We start from the raw sequence: 18983 nt of genomic DNA, 5'->3' as shown, positions 1-18983 counted from the left end.
GTCATCTTTTTTCGAGTGTGCAGCCGGCTCCATCGAATTTTATGACGTTGTCACGTCAAAAATATAAACAAATTAAAATCGACGTCTCAAAAATAAGTATTGCACTAAGTTTTTTTTTATATGAACCGCTTCTCACTATCAAAAACCATATTTGCTATATTTATTTATTATTAGGTGAATTTTTGAGAGGAGTGAAGTTATGACCAAAGGAATAAAACACAAGAAATTACTTACCAGGGTACAATCGTGTAGCTTTTCGAAGTAGATACGTCTTATTGACAATATTTTCCCGGATGTAAGATTAGTTTAGTTTATCTGCCTCGGTGAGTGCATCTCGATGAGTAGTGTAGCAAATACCTATCTTGGTAAACCTGTAATGTATAGCCTATAGGTTAATATTTCACATCTTGGTTTAAGTATTCTATAGTATGTATAAATAATATATATAATAACTTGTAAAGAATAAAAAAAAATGTATTACTGTATAAGTAGGGACTTACCATTACGAGTGTGAGCTCAGGCTAGTCTCTAAGGTCCAAACTTTAATTATTTACATAGGTGCAAGTATTGCATTTACCTAACTTCAAGAAAATTTTAGCCTTGACTTTTGAGTTGTCTAATGTAAGTAAAACTTTAACACTTTTACAACAACATAAAAGGAAATAAATAATAAAATAATCTAACATATCTAAAAATTTGAATTGAATTGATGTTATAACTCATGAGAGGATAAACCGCTTCGTAACGTAACGCGTTACATCGCCATTCTGTCTGGCATCCCTTTCTCTCACGAATATGGCAGCAGGTTTGTTACACTTCTGTGGACGTCTTCTTCTGCGTCACTAGACGCTCACGTTTCGTTTTTTACATGAACATATCATAATGCCCAATCCAATAAGTCCACGTGTACGATAATACAATCTTTCGAATACACGATCAGTTTTGTTGGGTATCAAGCCGTTAGCGCTGCAGGCATGTGGGCTTATCGGATGGTGGGTGGCTAGCCTAAGCATATTTTAGAATATTTTAAACTCGTGTATTTACACAAGAATACTTATATACGATACTGTATTTCGAAGTTCTATGCGTTTTTATGACTTTTAATATACTCACGGCACAATTATCCGCCCACTATAATATACTCGAATATTAAAGAGGCACTATACAATATAGGTAGGGATTAATATAAAATAGTTGAAAAATATTACGTCACAATAAAATAAAACAAATCACATAGCTGAAAAAAATTATATTTTATGAGAAATTATAATTTACAATATTACATACAGGCATCCATCTTCAGTCGAAACTTAAGCTAAAATTCTCACAATCTCACGCAAAGGTAAAGCAACGTTAGACTATAATATTATAGTTTTTAGCCATTGTAGTCGTTTCCCGATCGTAGAAAACAAAAACAGGTAAGAATTACGTCAATTCAGTCCATTCGTGAGGAAGTCATGAATGTGAACCCATTGCCGACCACGCTCTCCGCCGTGACTGCCTGTGCCCGCGCCGATACATCGCAATATACCGTTTATTTCGTATAGCATGGTGCGGGTGACAGTTCGCTTGAAAGATGACCGCGTTTCGCGATAATAGTAGGTACGTGTTATGGACGTCATAACGCAAATGTCACCGTTCCCATGCTATCTGAAAAACACACGAAAGAGTTACACTCTCCATCCAACCCGAATCAGAGAATTCTGGATCCGAAGTATCTCAATTATTTTCATTTCGCACATCAACGCATTGTGCTTTAGCTTTGTGGACTGTAATTTTTTTTAGAAACTGAATTCTAGCACTTTTGAGCTTTAAGGACTGTACTTATGACGGAATTATCAGCCACATTTACGAGCGATGACACGTTTTTCGCTACATAGACTTTGCACAAGAACAGAGTAGTGTTGATAAAAATAATGTTTTTTTTTAAAGCCATGTAGCTTATTGGTTTGTAGGTACGTACTTGATCCAAGTTTCAATTCGAGAATATCCACGATTCGAATTCACGACACAAATCAACCACAATAATACTAGTATGAAGGCTTACACGCACCAGCTTCTAATCGAAGTCAAAACTCGTACTGGCAGTGTCAACCAGTATTGAATACGCAAGCAAAAACATTCGCTATGGACGTACTCGTAAAATTACCTAATATCTAAGTTTGATCCCAGTTATCTCAATCAATTTTCTTCAGATGCAATTCGGATTGGTTGCAGTGCAGAAATAATCTAATTGTTTATGATATTTATAATATTCAAGTTATGGGTAAACTATTTTAAACCGACGCGTAATAAATACACTGTTTGTGTAAGGTCTATGCCATTTTCAGTGTAAAGTCACGTCTTTTCGCTTTTTGTATCTTTTTGTTCTTTGACAAGTTAGATCTCGATTGCGACCGAACCAAATGTTAAGACAACCTACGATGGTAACCAACTAAAATACAAAAAAATACAACTAAAAAAAAATTTCCATCTACAAATAAATGGTATCCTACTTTTGGTCCTGGCAACACTAAGAGTCGTAAGACAACACTGTGCCGTTTACCACAAGCGCCAAAATCAACTACAATTTCTTTACCTCTTTCAATTTGTAATATAAAGTTATAGTGATAAGTGTTAGGTTAAAATAGATTTGATCAATCAATTTAACGCCTAACTGTTTTATGATCATGAAAAGGTAAGGCAGTCTCACCCGCCTTCATTTTTTCAGTTTTCAATAGTTAAAAGCGTATTTTAAATAAATTATTAAGTCACACACTAATATTACTTAAATAGTAAAAACCGAATAATTCAATTTACATTTACAATAATTACAAGGTTGGCAGTTATCGATTGATTTTTTATTTTTATAACTGACTAGGCTTTAGTTCTTGTCATAATTAAATTTTCTTTTACGCAATTGAATACTGTTGTTGTAGCATCAAAAAAATTATAGTTAATATTATAATATATCTATGCTTGACTTCTTTAGGACATTGTTTTATTGTAAGAGATGTTATGAGGGACCGAGTAGTTTGAATAATATTAAACTGATTATGATACCGCATTTAATATACTCAGAGGCACAATTATCCGCCCACTTTAATATATTCGCGTCAAACACGGATTCTAAGGTTACCTAATTTGCTCGAACACCTTATACGTTAAAGTTGTGGTGATTCTCTCGTTTTAGTTCAATAAAAATAGAAATCATTTTCATTGGACAGAATTTTATTGTAAATTAATTTTCCTAAATACGATGCTTGATAACATTTTATTATTAAAAAAAAGGTTTTTACGTCTGTTTTATTTAAAACGGGTTACAAAACGAAATACTTACCTATCAAACTTAAAAAAATTAAACACTTAATTAAAAACATTTTAATCTCAATATACTGGTCACTTCGTGAGTAAGGATTATTTCAGAAGGTATCAAAATAGTAGAAATTACTTACTTGTTTTAGGCTGCCTAGGAAAACAGACATTCAGTTTTAACTGTATAATTTTATCTAATGATAATTCGATTACATTTTACATTGTAACTGTGCAGTTAAAACTAAAAATCCGTAGCCTCCTTAATGAGATAAATATATAAATATACCTAGTATGTAAATTATTTTTACCTACTTACATGCCTAATGCGTCAATGGAATATCATGTTACGATAGAGATGTATTTGGGATATCATGTGACGAAAGAGATGTATTGTCGACCAATAGCGACTTATGAGATGTATTGTCGGCCAATAGCGACGTGAGAGAAGTATTGTCGGCCAATAGCGACATAAGTGATGTATTGTCGCCCAATAGCGACGTAAGAGATGTATTGTCGGCCAATAGCGACTTATGAGAAGTATTGTAAGAAGTATTGAAAGAGATGTACTGTCGGCATTAGTCGACAATACATATATTGTCTAGAAAATATATCTCTCTCTCTCTCGCCGCGATGGGACGAAAAAGACAACGATATGTAAAATAAACGTAGACAATTACCCGGCGTCGACCATTTTGGACGAGCTGGTTTTTCTAAGCATTCACACACCGATTTTGAATTGGGTATTTGCGAAAGACGTGACGTAGCACTAAAAAGTGACAGAAATTTCTCACAATAACGATAATTGAGTTACCAGGAACTAATATAGTGTAGATAAAAATGATGTACTATAAGGTTTTCATCAAAACCATCTAAACATATATCCAATAATTGTAAAAAGCTTTTAATCCAGATAACTTGTTACGTTAAATATTTATTAGGTTCTATACATATTGCATGTAGTATCAAAAGAGTTAGAATTAAAAAAAATGTAAAAAATAAGAATCTCTTTTCTACGCTTGAGTGCATCGTTTTAGACTCAAAATGGATAAAAATATTAGGCGAGATCTTTAACTAAATGCCAAATAATAATTCTATCATATTTGCAATCAAAAGTATTACTAGTAATTAATAATATAATTAGGTATTTAGGTATCCATTAATAAAAACAATTTAATTTAAAACGTTTATTTAAATGCTAAATAAATAAATGAAAGTAAAATAATGACGTAAATGCATTGGCATCAGAATTTAAAATAAATTGAAAATCACTAATATAGTCATTCAAGTTAATTTTCTCATGTAAATTAATATGTTTTTAGTGTGATGTACATATCTACTATTGTAAAGTTTTATCAAAATTAGTTTAATATTTAATATTTTCGTAAAAGAATAACAAACATCAATGAATTTACTTTTCATAATATTAGTAGGATTTAATTGTATTTATTGTTGACATTCACAGATGAAGATAAAGTCTTTGGTTTAATTCTATTAACTTGATTTTACAAATATTCGGCATTCTAAATCACTAAACATATTCAAAAAAACTGTGAAATTGCATTATTTGACTGATCAAACCAACTGTTTGTTGTTTATAATTACTGTAAGTTGACATAAAATACTTATGTATTAGTTTATTTTATAATATTTATTTTGTTGTATTTTTATATGTGTATCTGGTATGGTATGTAGGTATACATACACATACATATATGTAAGTATATTATAATTATTTTTATACACCACCCGCAATATTTCACTCTTCTTAAGCTTCAAGTTGCCTGAAAGAGATCGCCATGAAGCGATAAGGCCGCCTTTGTATATCTTACATTTCTTATTTGTTTGTTTCCTTGTTTTGTGGTGTACAAATAAAGTGTATAAATAAATGTTTGCTCTCAAGCTTCATTCGTTTTTATTGATAATAAAAGTTTATTAATTGTTATTAGGTACAATGAAACATTAACGTAAAAAACTATAATAATAAGAAACATAAATGAATAATAAAATAATATGAGTATAAAAATTTTATCGATTGAAATAAAAAGTAATTTTTACTAAAGTATCAGGTATAACATAGGTAATTAAATAAGTTTTAAAATAGTCAAAATCTTAAAAAAGTGAATGCCAATTCCCGGCCTAGGCCTACTTCCCGGTTTTATAACTAAAAAAATCTTGATAATTGTACTTTAATAATGAAATCATTACTTTGTCAAACAAAGTTTGCTACAACGTTTTACTACAAAAACGATAAAATCATTTTTAATTTGTCCACAACGGGGACAAGCTAAGATCGTTGACCTTACAGTCTGAGTTTTACGATATTTTTAAAGACTTATGATTGGTTTGTTTGTTAGTTTTTAATTTTTTAAGCTTATTGGTAAGAGAAAAAATAACACGAAAAAATTATGCAGCTTCAAATGTTACTTCGCATTGGTACACCGACGAACATTTTGCCCTAGAAGACTGATAAAAAAAATGTATTATTCATCAAGAAACATACTTTTATTAAGCCAGAACCAGATCCTTATTTATACATATACATCTCCATATACTTTTATACTTCGACCTATTTATTACGGGGGTATACTTGAGTTCCCTGAGCCGTTGTTTATGGGCTGGTGGGATTTGCCCTTTCCTACTTCTTCTATCCCCAGTGAGAGCATAGGAAACTAGTTCTATCATGTTATTTAGTATAGCTATGTTTTCGATGATTCAAAGATCGCGGAATAATCCGCGAGATTTCTGTTAAGAGTAAATAACAAATGACAATTAATCGAAAAGTCCTCAGAACGAACAAGAAATAACGTCACGCCAATTTAGTGAAGGTCCAAAGCAGAGGTCCCAAAGTCTATGCTTCTTAAGAATTACTTAGATGATAAAAATGCTCGGCATTGAATTGCACTATACGATTGCGTACTTACTTCTAGATAAATTTGTAAAATTGTGATAAACTATAAATAAACTCTGGCTGAGTTTCTCGTGGGCTACCTAAAAATTATAACGTAGGTAACGAAAAACACTTTTTCAGTTTAATAAAATAAAAAAATTCAAAACTGTAGTCGCAGGATTCGTAAGCCGTTTTATGTGCCCCGAAATGGGAGCCCTTAACGCGTCGCTACGCTACGAAATTAGCTTAGCTTTTAGCCCTCATTCGCACGAGAGTTTTGTAACGGACATTAAAAAAAGTGTCCAAATATAGTATGAAGTTAAATGAAGGTCTATTTCCAACGCCCAAAATTGAAAATGCAACACTGCTCGAAAAAAAGCGTCGTGTTTTAAAAACGCTGACGTTTGAACTTATACTTGGGAATGATTTGTTGTATTTGAACGCTTTTTTAACGTCCGTTAAAAAAACTCTCGTGCGATTGGGGGATTAAGCTCACATAGTCACAGAAGTGGCTTAACGTTTGGAGTGAAAAATTGTTAGGTGTTGCAGGTCTATAGGTCATTAGTCTAAGCAAATTAATAGGTTTTTTTACAAATTATCATTACGATTTTTAAGTCAGGTGAATAAGTCGAAATTGGTCATAGATAACCTAAACAATATAATCTCAACTAGTTTGTTCTCAATTGTTTCATTTTAGAGCACAAAATATAAAAGCGTTTTTTAGTATATCTATACTTATAATAAATCTGTAGTGAGGTCAATTCTGTACATGAAATATATTTCCAAAATAACTATCAGCGGGTGATAAGTGATTCTTGACGATACTGATGCCAAAAATGCAATCAGTAAAATTTTCGTGTCTGTCTGTCTGTATGTTCGTTATAGAAACAAAAACTACTCGACGGATTTTAACGAAACTTGGTACAATAGGGATGATGACAGTTTTTTAAATTGTATATAAATTAAGAGTATGCTAATAGTAAAGCAATTTTGTAAAAGTGTTACTTTGTGGTGTCTGCGATCATTACTTTCGGAGCTACAGGGATTTAAAGGGTCAGATTTGCGGCGCTGCCGCGGATCCCTGAAAAACACCCCATACAAAATGGCACGAACTAATGACGTAGGTAATGTAATGATCGTTAGATTTGTATGGGCGTTCAGACGAAATTATTAATATTTTTGTTATTTGTGCGTTTATGTTTATAGTTCAGATATTAAAAATGTCACATTTAATATAAGGAAGCTAAAACTGTATGAATTTTCATCTAATTACGATAATAGATTTGAAATTTTATAATCTCATTTATTTTGCAAATATCCAGACCATCTTTGCTTTTTATGTATAAATTATTTAACATTGAACTTATCTACCCGAATGTATCATAAAAATCAATATATTCAAACCTAGTCATCATGCCCATTATTTTTCAAACTCCTGGACAGGTTATAGTATACTTTTCATCACGCTACGATCAATAGGAGCAGAGCAGTGAAGGAAATGTTGGGAAAACGGGAGAAGTTACTCCATTTTTACAGCGATACTACTACGGGCTGGCTTAAAGAGGGCAGACGAAGTCGCGGGCGTTCGCTAGTTCAGAAATATTATTAGTGATCAGTAGAAAACAATATAAGGCCTAGTTCGGACTACTTTAGTATTTTAGTCGAGTACGAACGATTTTTGGGCGGTAAATTCAAAAACTCTTACTCGACTAAAATACTAAAGTAGTCTGAAGTAGGCCTAAGCTCGCAGTCACCGGCGGGAGCGGGTCGTTTTCGGGTCACACTTTTGTATAAAAGCGCCAACTTCAAAATATTATATATTGCTGTACAATTGCATCAAACGAAACGAGAGTTATATGTACAATGCGAACACAGTATGCTGCTTGGATAACATCGATAAAGTAGGTATACAGTATTTTTCTTGTGCGATTAGTTCCAATTTCACATTAACTTGAGCATTTCAGACAGCTGTTACTTCTCACAGTATACAGTTTTGCTATTGACGGCGTCGGATGGCCCGGATATGATCAAACGGCATCGAAGAACGATAGTTTACAACAACGAATAAGTTAATTCAATAAGTTACACCTTCAAAACAGAAACATCGTCTCCGACGTATAAATAAAAGTAACTAAAAAAAAAAATATATAACACAAAGCAACACACACATAAGCGATATAATAAAAATACTATAAAATATGGACAACAATAATAAAACTGTATACAGCTTGGCAAATTCGTTCGTAACACTCTCGATGGTCCGCGCGGGCCGGGATGGTAGCGATGCCCCGCTGGCACGACTTCATGCCCGCGCAGTGCTCTCCCCCCGTCGCCCGCATATCACGATAGTGTCACCAACGAACATGCCAAGCTATAATTAATTATATTTTGTGCTTCGCGTTACGATGGTGTGCCAATAGCAAAACTTGCCATTGAACTGTCAGCTCAACTCACACAGCACATTTAGACCAAAATGTACAATATATTACATTCCTGCTGGATACTTGTGCGAAAGACAATCGGCACCGCATTTTACAATTCACATTTTTCATTTTTAGGTTCAATGTAATCTGGGTATTCTAGTAAAAAAAGTTATACAAATGCTTCAAAAATATCCTTACACAACTAACGTAGAAACTTCACAGACGTACGTCTAGTTTAATGGAATCGCGGCACGAACCAAGGTAACAAGCAAACCGAACACACCAGAGCGCTGCGCACGAAGCGACTTCGGTGCAAGCGTTCATTTACACGATCGGCAACTGCTACTGACGACTGCAGTCTCAGACCAATTATAGAAGGACCTGTATCGCACTCATAGACACGAACAAAATTGTCTGTAATTTTCTGAGGAAAACGAGCTTAGATTTGGTATATATCTTAAACTAAACTAGAAGTTTTTGCCCGTTTTTTACACAATCTCAATACACAAAAAGGTATTTATACGGAGCTCTTTAACCGACGATCACGATTACAACTATTTAACATCGATTCTATAGAGACAGTTTTTATAATCGCATTAGATCGTTGATCATATATTTTGACAGAAAAGTAACGTCTAGCGAGGCAGGTCCTATACAATAATTGGTCTGAGACTGCAGTCAACGACGTCTCGGCGGCAGCCGCCACGACTGCGGTCGTCGGTAGTTGCCGCTCGTGTAAATGAACCCCAACACGTAACATGTATCGAGTAACAAAATACCAACGTACAAAAGTAACGCAATGTCAATATTAAATACAATCAATCTATATATAAATGAATATATCTCTCCCGATGAAGCGTAACGAAGGACCGCGGTCGCCGTACACCGTACATTACTCCATTATTAAATAAATACCTAATAGTTAGAGCGGGAACGTCCCGCCTCCGACCGCGAGGGTGACAACGACTCGCTATATTCATTGGACTAGTTTGTTCAAATCCATCCGTCTGGACACAATAAAATGTATACTTATGTAGAAAGATATAATGGCAACAAACTTTACAAAAAAAAAAAATCTAAAACAATGACTAAAAGCGGCACGCGACAACGCGACTTGCCGCGACTTTAAAAATGCACAATTTAGTGTTCACCGATACAGACACATACATAAGTTGTGAATAAAACTTCATCATAAAAAATTTTTCAAAAATTCCCTGAGGCGTAATGAGGCGACCCGTGCGGATCGAGAGATGCTGTCGGTGCTAATATTGATTAAATGACTTACAATCTATTTTACTTAATTTCATATAAATCAGTTTAGATGGTGAGTTCGTCCTCATCAGTTAATTTTACACAGTCGGCCGTGAAGTGTTGATGTGCAAAAACGGGATAGATCACATCACAGATTTGTGTCAAGATCGGCTCCCGCTTAGACGAGGTTGTACTCCTTGAGGTTGGACTGCAGGATCGTGTCTTTGACTGCGGCGAACACGAACCGGATGTTCTCGGTATCTGCAAGGTGTTACAATGGTTCCTACACTCCTCATCGACTATTGAACGAAACAAATAAACTACATTATGCCACAAATTACAATAGGCTATAGCTTGGCAAATTCGTTCGTAACACTCCATCCGCGCGGGCCGGGGGCGTGTAGCGATGAATGAAAACCCACGACTAATGCACCTCACTTCCCCCGCAAGCACGATTTCACAGCCGCGCAGTCTTTCCCCCCGTCGCCCGCATATCATGGGAGTGTCATCAACGAACTTGCCAAGCTATAGTTGACGCACATCATTAATATAAACAATATTATTTCGTGTAGTACATGTGGAATAAATAAATGAACAAAGGGACGGAATATGTACATCGATATCAATGAATAACAATTAGAGATTTTTTTTTCATCAATCATGGATCAATTTTTCCAAACATCAAAAACGGTATCGTCCATTTTGTGACGTCACGATGTTACTTGATGTCACTGAAGGAATAAACGTCAAAAACGTTTGGTTAAGGATTAGTGTTGACATGACGTCATGAAAAAGTTAAAATATAGACCATCATGACATTTTATGTATTTCATGTCTCAAAGAAATATATATATTTCTTTAATCTAGTAGAACGCTTATCAACAATTTAAGACCCTTTTCAAAAAAAGTAAAAAAGTGTCAACTAGAAAAAGGTCCCAGCGATATGTGGCATAATCTAGAAAAAGGTCCCAGCTCAGCACATTGCTATATACTCCCCATAAGCAAAGAGCATACAGCAATGATTTTCAGCTGGGACCCCTTGTCTTGTGATGCGCCTCCGCCACGATAGCTTAAATGACTTTTCGTGGATGAGGCCCTTTAAGTAAATAATGATATATTACCTTGAAGAATATTTAGTATTATATTTTATTTAATATTATATTGAAGAATATTTAGCCAACAAAATTACTGCATTGTTTGAAATTACGGTGATTGCTTCGATTGGATATATACTCCCACAATAGAGAAACGTTACATTTCACCCGTACAAAACTTCTGGAATGTTTTTAACCGCATATATTTTGCCACATGGTGGAGCCGTAGACTCCGCGCCCGCGCCACAAAAGAAGTCCCGCGGCAAAACTTGAATTAAAATTGACAGCGCCTTACACAAATGACAATAAGACCGCCGTTACCAAATGGCAATGAGCACCATTATGACATTAGCGCCGCGTCTACGGGACTTGTATCGTGGCGCGGAGTATGCATTTCAGTTAAACTTTCATTTGTAGATTTATAAATATTTTATCTATTTCCATTTTACTTAGAAATCGTATATTAAGAAAAAAACTACCCATGTTTCAGTAAAATCTATTCACAGAAGTCAGTTCATTCAAATATAATATATTTAGTATATCATTCGACAAATTTTAAGCAGCAAAGCTAAACAAAAAGCAACCTTTGTTATACAGGCACAAAATAAAACACACCGACAAAAACAAAGAATAAACATTTATTACAAATTAACCATAGTAATATTAATATGTTAAAAACAAAACAAAATCATGCTAAATTAAACTCTTTCAGCGCGCTTTGCATTATAGTATCCTTGACGGCGCAGAACACAAGTTTGATGTTTTCAGTGTCTTTAAATATTTCCAAAGCAGCATGCAAAAATAAAAAATATATAGTAGAACTAGCTGACCAGGCAAACGTTGTTTTGCCTAATAAAGGAGATGGTCCATTTCAGGTCTACTCTTGTCCCCGTATCATTAAAATTTAAAAAAATACAAGGATTATATTAAAATTTATTAAAGTGAATAAATCTAACTAAATAAAAAGAAATAAATAAAATAAAAACTCAAGTTTTTGAGTTATATCAAGATGGCGCCCATAGAGCAACTATGACATGACAATTGACAGCAAACGTCAAACCGATTATTGCATTGAAAACGTCATCTATCCGCCATTATTACCCTTATTAATGTTGCACTTCTTGGGAGATAATAAATATCATTTCGAAAGAATTAAAGTAAATTCGTAGATTTGTATAATCAAAAATAGTTTAAAAAAATATCTTCTTTTATTTCCGCCAGGGTACAATGACTGATCCTGGGGTCCATACAATTTTGGACCATCTCCTTTTGGGGTGGACCGATTCCCAGATATACCGAATATACACAAAAAATCTTAAAAATCGGTCAAGCTGTTTCTGAAGAGTGGAATTAACACAGAACAAGAGATTTTTATACATAGAGTATAGAAAATATAGATTTTTTAGAAAGCAATTATTTTTTTAGATAAAATATTTTTTAAAAAAAAGATAATAACAGTGCTGCCATTCTTCAAATCACTCATCGTTTAGTTAGTAAAAGTTCTGTGAACAAGCTATATTGCATAATATGTAGGTATTATTTATATAATATTAACAATTAAATATGATAGTCACCACCACTTTCGAATCTGAACAGATTGCGATATAATTATTTTAAACATATTATATATAAATAACTATATGTACATACTCGTATAAGGGCATGCAAATATACATGCAGGTGTATAATAAATAACTGTTACATCCAGTGTACTAGAAAACATATAAAATATTACTAATACCTATTTTACTAACATAATCACACTTCAAACAATTAGCAATATTTCAATAGCTTACTACTAAAATAAAACAAGAGCAAATAGCTTATAATAAATATGTAAATTATAATAATAGTCAAGAAACCATATTTCAGTAAACTTACCCATATATCCGTTGAAGTCGTGTCTTTCAATCTTAATACATTAGTAAGCAAAATAATACAGAATATGTATAATTAAAACCTAATTTGTAGATTAATATTCCTAGTATTCAGTTTGATGGCTGGTTCAAGTATGCAGTAATTTTGTAAGCCTAATATTTTAATTTTAATTAAAATAAAAAAGATTGGCATTTGAAATTGATATTCTTTACATAATATTCTAACGAGAAAGAACTGTTTTTTTAAATTTGTTATCTATGCGTTTATGCAATCTAATTATTACGTAAGACGTTTAATTTTGCCCCGCACAAACCGAAAAGAGCAATCTAATCGAACTGACAGAAAAAACAAAGAGTGTTCAAAACTTCAAACATCTCATACGTAATAATAATAATGCATCGAAAGTAGAAATACATTTTTCGCATCATCATGTATCATTTGTGTCATTTGCAAAAAAAATTTCGAAACCCAATTAAACAATTTTATTCCGTGAATTTCCTGATTTTAGTTGTTGCAACTCATCAATAGTTACATAAAAGCCTCGTATCCACTGGGCAACAATTGACGGAAATCTAGATCGGCAAAGTTTCATAACACGTGACTCGCAAAGCCAGCGCGCGACATACTCGTTGTCGAGCGGCTTGTTGTTTGTTTCTGTACAACATGCAGTAAAACATCAAACATCAAGTGGTGACGTGACGCTGTTATGAAAGCTGAAAATATGTCAGCCTATGCTCCTACCATAAGTAAGTAACGTACCTGATTATGGAGTTTGGACTGTGGTGTCTTTAGAAGGTTACAGGTTTCAAGGGTTCAGATCCTCAACCATCTAAGTAAAGCGTATTTTTTTTAAATTTTCCTCTTCATAATATGAGAAAAATGTTATATAATTGAACAATTGAGGGTATGGATCTAAGAAACTTTTTACCTTCAAAATATACCACGGTCCAAACTCCATGATTCTACCGCGATGCTGTGAGCAACAATGTTAAACAGCATGTCGCGCGTCAAATGTTGCCCAGTGGATACGAGGCTTATTAATACGGCTTTTAATTATTGTCGGACATAAAGTAATGTACTCACCAGTCGCACAAGTGAAATGCGAGTAAATAATTTTCTCGGCATCAGGGTTGAGGTCGACGAACATTCGCAGTATGAACTCGCGCGCGGTGCCGGCATCGCGTTGTGGACCTGTCCATCACTAGCTTTGTACTACTTTTACATACTACATGGTCAAACTGTTCTTATTTGTTGAATATATTTTAAGACAACAACCAACGACAACGTCGACTCGACTTAGATTGGAAGCGAGATGATTTTTTTTTTTTAATTTATTTTACGGCCTTGGATAGGAGGCCTTATAGGCGAAGCGAGATGATCTTAAGCTTCGTCCACCTGCCACAATCCCATAACAATTATTGTGATGGTGTGCTAACTTGTGCCTATTTTGGCCTTAAAAGTGCGACTACATCGCACTTTTAAGGCCAAAATAGGGTCATCATCATCATCATATTTTAAGAATACTTCTACAGATCACAGTAGATTTAGGATACGACAGAATATCTCGTGATGAGAAAGACATTGACGACCTATAGCAGCGGCATTGAAAATCTCTCTTTTGCAACTCGTTGCTACCGCTATTGGTCGATAACATTATGTCTTTTCTCTTCACATGTCGTTGACACATGGCCGGTTGATTTTTGACATTATTCTGATGCGACAAATTAATAGTTACAAGTGGTAATGTCACATGTCTATAAAAAAATACAAAAGTCACAAAAACATACATTTTTTAAAACTTTATTTTTCCAAGCTTTTCATTGAATATTCTATTTGTATTCTGTTTTGGCAGAACCAACGTCCAAATTCAAAGGGTCAAAAATTTGACCATATTAAATTAGTAAAAAAATAAAACTATCCCATTTTAAATAGCGACAATAGTTCAAATATATTGAGAATTTTTTGCTGTCAAAGTTGTCTTAATTTATTATTGGTAAAAAATATTTTCAACAAATAAGAACAATTTGTATCTAGCGATATACTATCACTCGAATAATACTTAAAACAAAAAAGATATATCATAGCTTGTGTTCAAACAAAGTTAGCTTATACACGTGTTTTATAAAATATCTCCACCTGTAGCTGTGGTGAAATGTGAATAACATTGTCTTTCAGGATCCGGGTTTTCCTTTAAATATTTCTGAAGAATGTACTCTCGGGCCGGTACTGGGTCGCATTTTGGTCCTAATGATTGGTTGAAATATTTGTTTAACACAATCAATATATTACTGACGGAATTCGCAATCCCGGGGATAAAATATAGCCTATGAAACCTACAAATAACGTATCTTACTATTGGTAAAATAATTTTCAAAAACGATTAAGTAGGTACATCCAGAGATTACCAAATTCAACCTCACAAACTTTACCTCTTTATAATATTTGTAAAAAAATATAGACTGTAACAAATGAAAATCAATATCGTCATATTTATCAGTCTATTTTAGCGGCCCACTACTGAGAAAAAGCCGTCCTCCATATAGGAGGGGATATGGAGCTTAGATCCACCACACTGCTGCAATGTGTGTTGGTAGGTTAAGTTGAATTCTTTAATCATACCGACGGCTAACGTGCTCTCCAATGCTCGGGAGAGTAAAACCACCAACTCCCTAACTCTGGGGAGTTTGTACTGATTTAAAAAAAAAATGGAGAGCTCAGTAAAATATCATCGGTCACATAGGCTAACCATTGGACTTGACTTTGAACCTGACTAGAAATATAAAGCACCCGTAGGCCTAACATGCGACCAAAAGACGTATCTTGTTAAGAGAAACAGACAAATGTCGACCAATAGCAGTGAAATCGGAAATATTACTATCTCTTACATTGGAACGAATGAGATGGCACTGGGACTACTCCGCCGCCATTGGTAGACATTTTGTCTATTTATCTTCACGAGATATGTCGTTTGTCGCATGATTGAGGGCGCCACAAGTATTTTTAGCAGTCTGTGCTTATTATGCTAATGAAAGATTTTTTGCAACATGGTGTTGTCAATAGATCATATTTTAAATGTTTTGCTATTTTAAATGTTTCTGGATTGTTTTTACATGTTTTAAGATTATTTTGTACCATTATGACATATGCTACATACCATCGTACTCCGGGAAGTAGTCTACAAGATGCGAGTACATGATCTTCTCTTCCAGTAAATCCTTTTTGTTCAGAAACAGAATGACCGATGAGTGTTGGAACCATGGATACGTGATGATTGTCTTAAATAACGCCTTCGATTCTTCCATTCGATTCTGTAACGTAATAGTTATGCATATTAAAAGTCTGCCAAATACTTAATAATTATGCAATGTCGTATGAATCAATGAATGTTGGGCTTCCAAGGTGCTGGAATGGTGACTTTGCATCCGAAAAGTCTTCCCTCTATAGTCTGGCAAGTTGATGACACTCCCATTATATGCGGGCGATGGGGAGAAAGACTGTGCGGGTGTAAAATCGTGCCTGCGGGAAAGTGAGGTGCATCAGTCGTGGAGTTTTCATTCATCGCTACACGCACCATCTGGAGCGTTACGAACTTTTGCCAAGTAGGTGGTAGCTTTTTTTAATTCTTTACAAGTGAGCCCTTGACCAATCTCACCTGATGATAAATGATGATACAATCTAAGATGGAAGCGGACTAACTTGGTAGGAGTAGGTTGAAAACCCACACCCCTTTCGGTTTCTACATCGTACCGGAACGCTAAATCGATTGCACTGACGGTTTCTAGGAGCCACCCAATGCAGACGCCTCAAAATCTTGTTATTTAGAAGTCCTTAAAAGAGGCCTATGTTCAGTAGTGGACGTTTATCCCCTGATAATGATGGTATGTTTAATTTCTGCAAGTAATAGACGAATACTGAGGAGTATGGACTACGTTAATAAAAGGCTTTCAAATCACGCTCATGAGGACTTGAGACTAATATTATCTCGGTCCGATAATCATACAGTTCAACATCATCATTCATCCATCTATCACTTTTTACAACACCTTTAAAAGCCCAAGTCAGACTATCATATGTAAAGTCGTGATAGCCCAGTGTATATGACCTCTGCCTTCGATTCAGAGGACGTTGGTTTGAATCCGGTCCTAGGCACCTTCAACTTTTCAGTTATTTGCATTTTATGAAATTAAATATCACGTGTCTCGAACGGTGAAAGAAAAATATCACGAGGAAACCTGAGAATTTTCTTATTTCTCTTTGTATCTGAAGTCTGCCAATCCGTATTGGGCCAGCGTGGTGGACTATTGGCCTAATCCCTCTCATTCTATGAGGAGACTTGTGATCAACAGTGAGCCAAAAATGGGTTGTTAATGATGAGAGTCTCACAGGATACGCCCTAAGTAAAACATTTCGTCTATGCCCGATTTTTAAGCCCTGGCGCACACTTCCAAGCCAAACAGTTATGGTTGCTCAAAAACTTCTCCGGAAAAACTGTAGCGACCCATTAAAAAGTCCCACACAATGATGATTGTAAAGTACCACTGTGAAAATCGTTATTATAATAACAGATATATAAAGAAAATATTTTAATAACATTTGTTTAAGGTAAAATCCCTAAAAAGCGTCGGTAAAAATACCAAGGCGTTTTCAAAAATAGATGCATACAATTTATAAATTTTTTACACTCACCTCATTTTCAGACTCGAATAAAATTTGATCATATTCACTAAGGGCTACTAAGAATATGATGGATGTGACATTTTCAAAACAGTGAATCCACTTCCTTCTTTCGGATCTCTGGCCCCCTACGTCCACCATCCTGTGAGAATACCAACTTATTTAATAAACATATCAATATTCATATAAAAAACAGAACAATACTCGTTTTACTATACATATTAATGTAAACATCCGAATTATAAAGCGTTTTGAATAGTCTTTTTTCACCGACTTCAAAAAACCAGAAGATTCTCAATTCGTCTTTCTTTTTCATACTACATTGCAAAGTTCAAATACTCCTATGATGCGCGACTATCGTGTATCTCGTTCATCCGATAGCAACGAGAGAGATTCTATAGGCAAGGTATAGAGAAAGCGATAAATAGACAAAATTATTTCGTTATCCCAAAGCGTGCGTCTTTGGTGTACAGAAGTTTTCTGCTACTTTCAAATTCGGCATCTTTCATACAAAAGTGTATAAGTATTTTCTAGACAAGCGCGTTCTCCTTTAGGTACTTTCTACACTTACCATCCGATGTGAGTGGAATCAATCTATATCTATGTATGTGTTAAAATTATAATGAATCAGTGACTTTAATTCTAAATAATTTAGCTTTTATTAAAATTACTCTATGTAGCCGTAATAGTAATTTATTAAAAAAAAATCTACACATTAAAAAACGAAAAAAAATAACGATGATGTTTATGGTACGGTACATACACACCCCAAGCATACAGAAATGTAAAAGAAAATAAACATGCGAGAAATATTAAAGAAAAATTGTGCAATAAATAGAAACACACCAACGATATTTTATACTAAAGATATGTTACGCGCCCACAAAATCACCGCAAAAAGTGATCCGAATTTAGCTACATCACTGAGCGTACGTACGCACACTTTTGTGTTTACTTACATTATAATGATATAACTTTTACACTCTCTGAATACACAACTCGACATCGTAGACAATATTAAGGTATTATTTGTTCATTTAACTTTCGTTGTTTAATAGGCGTCTAAATTAAATTAAGACAATTACTAGTATGCACATATTTAGATAATGAACGTCATTCACATACATTTTTTTTTTATTTTCGAAGCGATTTAGCGTTTGTAGAAAGAGAATCGACGTGCCAGATGGCTACAGGCCCTGTTTTGATGCGCTAGTGCTCTATCAGTAGTATAAAATATCGTTGAAACACATTAAAAAATTGTGCTGTTTTAACTTATAATACCCACGACATGCGTTTTTATAAAACTAACTAAAATATCACTCAAAAAACAATTCCGTTACCTTCACCTGGGACATGAAATAAAATAGAGTTGTTTTCTATTACCTACATATCTACACCTATAAAAATATCAATTAATTCTCAAGGCATTTAATAAAATCCAATTCCCTATTACCAAAATGTATGTATGTTTTAATTTAATGG

General features: G+C 34.2%; 1 protein-coding gene across 6 annotated transcripts in view; it reads right to left on the bottom strand.

Moving 5' to 3' along the window:
• Window positions 1-1234: 1234 nt before the first annotated feature.
• The window catches only part of LOC112055893 (guanine nucleotide-binding protein G(q) subunit alpha), a 38805-nt gene continuing 21056 nt past the window's right edge, over window positions 1235-18983 (bottom strand). For 4 of the 6 annotated variants that reach the window (XM_024096189.2, XM_024096188.2, XM_052884577.1 and 1 more), the window contains exons 6-9: window positions 17514-17643; window positions 15982-16135; window positions 14964-15071; window positions 11570-11720 (exon numbers count right to left, since the gene is read on the bottom strand). In XM_024096189.2, the coding sequence (XP_023951957.1) occupies window positions 11638-11720; window positions 14964-15071; window positions 15982-16135; window positions 17514-17643 (475 nt within the window). In that variant the 3' untranslated portion in view covers window positions 11570-11637. Of the gene's footprint in view, window positions 10117-11569; window positions 11721-13910; window positions 14019-14963; window positions 15072-15981; window positions 16136-17513; window positions 17644-18983 lie in introns of those variants that run through there. The other 2 variants (XM_052884576.1, XM_052884574.1) reach the window with 1 other exon arrangement.

This window comes from Bicyclus anynana, chromosome 12 (assembly GCF_947172395.1).
Source record: "Bicyclus anynana chromosome 12, ilBicAnyn1.1, whole genome shotgun sequence".
Taxonomy (NCBI): Eukaryota; Metazoa; Arthropoda; class Insecta; order Lepidoptera; family Nymphalidae; genus Bicyclus; species Bicyclus anynana.
This window is presented reverse-complemented; position numbering and strand designations above follow the sequence as displayed.